The sequence below is a fragment of the Ochotona curzoniae genome, unplaced genomic scaffold (assembly GCF_017591425.1).
Source record: "Ochotona curzoniae isolate NIBS_2020 unplaced genomic scaffold, NIBS_Ocur_1.0 contig_2723, whole genome shotgun sequence".
In the NCBI taxonomy this organism is placed as follows: domain Eukaryota; kingdom Metazoa; phylum Chordata; class Mammalia; order Lagomorpha; family Ochotonidae; genus Ochotona; species Ochotona curzoniae.
Window position 1 is genome coordinate 29,448,430 of NW_024465573.1, and position 5,341 is coordinate 29,453,770.

Sequence of the window (5,341 nt, forward strand, 5' to 3'; positions counted from 1 at the left end):
CATGGCCATTGCAATCATTTGAGGAGTAAATTAACATTTGCAGGATTTACCTCTCATTTTACATGTCACTCTTCCTGTCAAATAAATATTAGAAAAAGAAATTAATTCCATAAACAGATATTGATTTTATACTTTATTTATTTCAAATGTCATAGTTGCACAGTGTTTACAGTTGTAAATATTGTGATCATTAACTTCCAAGCCAAAAGGCTGCTGAAAGCAAATAATTACAATATTATTTATCATTGTTTGACACTTCCAGTAAGCATATTTAGAAAAAAATGCTTAGGTCACAAAAATTGTAAATAATCTGACACTTTTGACCTAGATACTATAATAATACTTCAGTAAGATTTCTCAGAACATAAAAAAACACTAAAAAATAATTGACATACATAAAAGATGCAATTATAAATGTAATGCAAATATTCATTAGCACAAAATAGTCAAAATGATACAGAATGGTCAGAAATAACTTAAAACCGGTTTTCAGAAACACCATTACAGATAAAAGTTTAAAGCACTATTTTCCATGTGAACTTGAAAAAGCAGAGTAATGTATTTATGTTTGTATTTTTCTAGGTTAGTGAAGTATTTATATATCCTCATCTATGCTGATTTTCAAAGGTAAGATTCACTTGCCCAGAGAGGGAAGTATTCAAGGAAAATGAGGATATCCCACAGAAAAGCAGAGTTTAAAGTTACAAGGCATTGATTGTATGGACTGTGAAAGTCTATAGGGACAACTTTAAGAACACTCAGGTCATTTGCTAGGATTCTCTGTCTCTGCGTGGGCCTTTGGGCGCTGAAGGGGTCAGATGGAGTCTGAGGAGGATGAGCTAGAGGAAGAGTCCTCAGTATCAGCATCTTGATGCTCATCTTTGTCTTCACTGCTGGAGTTAGAGGAGTCACTGTCTGTGTCCTCGACATCTTCCCTCATGTCCACTCCTGCTCCCTGAGAGGTGTGAGATATAATCTCAAGATGCTCAGAGGGACCTGAGATCTGCATCCTCTGCTTCTCTCCCGGTGCTTCTTGTAGACACTTCGCTGCTGCTGAGTGCTGCACAGTGGCTTCTTTGGCGTTGGGGTCTGGGCCGCCTGTCATGCGCATATTCCTACCCTTGCCACAGCTGATTTCTTTATATAAGGCATATTCCTCTGGGGACAAACTCTGCAGCCAAAGGTCCAGGTTCACCTTGTACTGCTTCTGCAGCTCCTCGGCCTGCCTGGAGAAGTGCTCCCTCTGCCTCTGTGGAATGCGCTGCCAGCGCCTGCTAATCTCTACCATGCGCTCCCTGTGGGGCAGGCCTCTCAGCTCCCCACTGGACAACAAGTCCTGGTGGAATTTATGGTATGCGTTCATGGGGGGCTTCTTGGGCTCTCCAAGGAAGATAATCTTCTTGTAAACTCCAACACATTTTGGAGGTGACCTCATTTCTCTCTGATTTCTCTGAATGTTGTTGGAGGCCCTGGCTTGGCGCGTCTTGAGCAAAGCTGATTTTCCAGCATCCTGGACTAGATCAGGGTGATCTTTGTAGAACTGAGCCAGTTTCTCCTCAAATTCCAGCTTCTCCCTCTGGAACTCTTCTTTGTATCTCTGTTTCTCGTGTTCTGGTAGCTGTTTGTATTTCTCAGACAGCACTTTGGTCAGCTCCGGGTTGCTCATCTTGGAGAACTTTTGGGAATACTCAGGCCAATTCTCCTTGTAGAAGCGGATATAGGGAGTCAGGGGCTTCTTTGGGAAGTCGGGGTGTCCTTTGTAGGTTTTCTCTTTGGCATGCTTCATTGTCCCCGGGACTATTTCTATCAGTCTATGGAACTTCCTGAAGTGAGAAGATCTCTTGATTTCAGTTTGCGTATTTCCCCCCTCAAAATTCTTCCAAAGCTACTATTATTTTTTTCACTGAAGATGTGACTGGGTTGCTGCTGATATTAAGATTTTAGCAGATAACAGATTGATCTCCATGCATTTTAGTATCTGCAGAATGCTGTTTTTAGGATCAATATCCTTGGTCATGAAGTAATGTCATTTTGATTTTAGGCTCAAAGATCCAATCTTCAGGTGCTGATTGTGTGGAGACCTTGACAGGATTCCTAATTCTTGACTCACGAGATCAGCACAGTGTTTTTCTGGGTGTCTGAGGAGAAGGAGAAGGAACATTATTATCCTCAGCTGAGATAAGCAGAGAATTCACACTTCACTCAGGAGATGTCCTTCACACAATTCATTGCCCCTGCTATATATCTGGAAAATTGCCTACATCTGAAATGGAATCTATTCTTGCCTATCACATGCTATATTTACACTGTTCAAAGTCTCTGTCACAGTACCTACCTTCTACCCAATCTCACCATATCCTGTTTAAATGGAGCTCAGCGCAACAATGACCAGAACATACTCTCTAGAAGCAGAAGATAGGGGGATGGAAGTAGAGCAGCTAGGTTACAAACCAGTGCCCATAGGGGATCCTGGTGCTTGACTAGCCAGTAAGGCCAATTTGTTGACCCCTATTTATACCATATGATATAATAAATGTCCTAATCATTTAGAATCCTGAAAAGCAGCCTAAAAATTAAATGCCAAAAATTGAAAGAAAAACAGAGTACATTGACAAGTTGACTCTTGTATAAGGGAAGATAATATACTATATCGTGCGGGTAAATCAAGCCAACAGACATTAACAAAAATATCAGGGATTCAGAAGACCAAGCTACATTAAGAGACATCAAATTCAACAGTTATGAAAGTCGTAAGGGGATTACTGAAGAAAGTCTAACACAAAGCAAAATAACGTCACAATGAAAACATTTGAAAACTACAAATATAGCACTTTAGGAGTCAATGTTGTGGTGTGGTGTGTTAAGCCGCTACTTGTGACACTGGCATCCCATATGGGTGCTAGCTGAAATCCTGGCTATTCCAATTCTGATTCCAGCTAATGCATGTGCAAAAGCATTGGAACATGGCTCAAGTGCTTGGGCCACTGGAACTCAAATGGAAGAACCAGATATAGTTCCTGTCTCCTGGCTTCAGCCTGGCCCAACCTTGGTAGTGCAGCCATATAGGGAGTGAACCAGTGGATAAAAGATCTCTCTTTTCCTTTCTTTTCCTCTCTCCTTCTATCTGTTACTCTGCTTTTCAAATAAGTTGATAAGTAGTTTTTTTAAATTAAGGAATTTAAATTCTAGAAAAGAAATATAACTAATGGGGGATTCTTATATTCTTTTCAAAACCAGACATGAGAAAGGCATTCAGTATAACTGTGTTAATTCAGTACTGTACTGGATATCCCAGCTGGCACAGTTTGCATTTTTACTTTCAGAGAAAGATTTACTACAATGAAACTGTTCACTATACCTTGACAATAGGATGCTGGACTCTCTGCCATTGTCCATGCCCGCAATGATGGACATATGACTGTGTCTGAAGAACTATACTTCAGTAATGATATAGGGGAACTAGGCTTGGGGGGGGGAGGGGAGATTGGGGCTGAGATAAGGGAAATCCCAGGAGTCTATGGAACTGTATCATAAAATGATACTACTAATAAAATGTTAAAAAAAAATGGGGATTTGTCCTGCTGTTTCTATGCCCACATTCCACCAGTGTGCCTAGGTTTAGTTCTGACTCCAGATATCAGCTCCCGCTCTCTGCTAACATTGACCTTAGGAGGTGGTGGTGATAACTTCAGTAAGTGGGTTTTCTGATTCCCATATAGGAGACCTGAACTGAGTTTTTAAATAAGTCAAATATATTTTTACAAGGAATGGCTAATATTTGTTCTAATGGTTAAGCGAATTTACCAGCTAGAGATTTCTGAAAGCTCAGCATTTACTACCTCAAAAGCAGCATCTACTCTAAAGGATGTAATGTATGGTGGACACATATAGAGCATGGTCATCTCAAATAGAATAAGATATTTTCTATGAAAATTAAAGCCATAATAAATAAAGTATTACATGTTATCTGGCAACAAATTTATGATTCATTAACATCTAAGGACCGCAGTAATGACAGAACTGAAATTAATTATCACAATAATTCTAAAGCATAGACTTAAACAAGTTTTCTAAAAAAGCAGGAGGTGGAATGACATTTTCTAAGTAAGCAAGTTGCATCATTTCATAGATAATAGCTTAGTGTACTGACAAATTAAATGTAGGAAGTTTCGTTTGCTTTGAGAAAGTAGGATTACTCACCTAAGGAGCCTGTGCTCTCTCCACTACTTGCTGTAGAAATAAGGATACGAAGTCATGCAGGCAATTCCAGGTGGTAGAATTCAGAAGTTTGTCCAGCCAGTTCCAAAGCTACCCAGCCTTTCTGAAGACTGACTATGTCGCTTGCTGTTTTAAATACTATTTCTTAAAGCCACACCCAGGGCCCACCCTGCTAACCTACTGATTAATGTCTTCACCTTGCTTGTGCCGGGATCCCATATGGGCACTGACTCATGTCCCGACTGCTCCACCTCTTACAGCTTCCTGTCTGGCCTGGGAGAGCAGTCAAGGATGGGCCAAGGTCTTGGAACCCTGCACCCTTATGGGAGACCTGGAGGAGGCTCCTGGCCCCTGGCTTCGGTTCATCTCAGCTCCGGCCCTTGCAGCTACTTGGGGAGTGAACCAGCCAATGGAAGATCTCTCTCTTTCTCTCTCTCTCTCTATATATACATATATATGACTTTCCAATAAAAATAAACAAATCTTTTAAAAAATAGCCACACCCAATTAGATTATGCATTTCCCAGAGCATAGGATAGACTTTGGATGATTAAGCCTTTCTAAAATAGATTGGTTAATTGGAGTGCCCTCGCAGTCCAAGAACTCTGAGGTCATCCATTCTCTAGCAAATCTTCCACACGGGATGGAAGAAGCCCTGATCCTTGCTCACAGGATCTCATGACATCGGAATAACAGCTGGGAGACCTGAGCAGTCCTCAGAAACAGGAGAAACCTCCTTTGGATCCCAGGAGGGGAGCTTTCTCTGGTCGTTACTTAGTTCCAACTTTAGATCCCCACCCTCTCTAGCAATGACCATCAGGGTTACTCTGGATGTCCCCTTCTCCTCCCTCCAGCCAAAATCAAATTAGATAGAGACTAATAAGGAAAGCTTAGAGCTGACAAGAAAAGGTCAACTTGGACTCACATATACCTAACTAGGCAGGTCACAAAGATTAGTTACTCCTCACTAAGGTATTGAAGATTTCTCTGCACACCCCACCTAAAACTGTTTTGCACCGCAATTGTTAACAAATGCCTTGTTAGAGTTATAAACCCCTTTGAACTAACCTAAAACTCTCCAAGTTCAGTTAAATCATGCTTCAATACTACAAGCTGTTAAATA

General features: G+C 40.9%; 1 protein-coding gene across 1 annotated transcript; it reads right to left on the minus strand.

Annotated features, from left to right (window-relative positions):
• Positions 1-814: 814 nt before the first annotated feature.
• Positions 815-1,786, minus strand: UBTFL1 (upstream binding transcription factor like 1). The gene has a single exon (XM_040976754.1). The coding sequence runs from the start codon at positions 1,784-1,786 to the stop codon at positions 815-817; it is 972 nt and encodes a 323-aa protein (XP_040832688.1).
• Positions 1,787-5,341: the final 3,555 nt, after the last annotated feature.

What these genes read in the sequence shown, in the direction of transcription:
- UBTFL1 (XM_040976754.1), bottom strand. Translation starts at nt 1,786, where the DNA reads ATGAAGCATGCCAAAGAGAAAACCTACAAAGGACACCCCGACTTCCCA.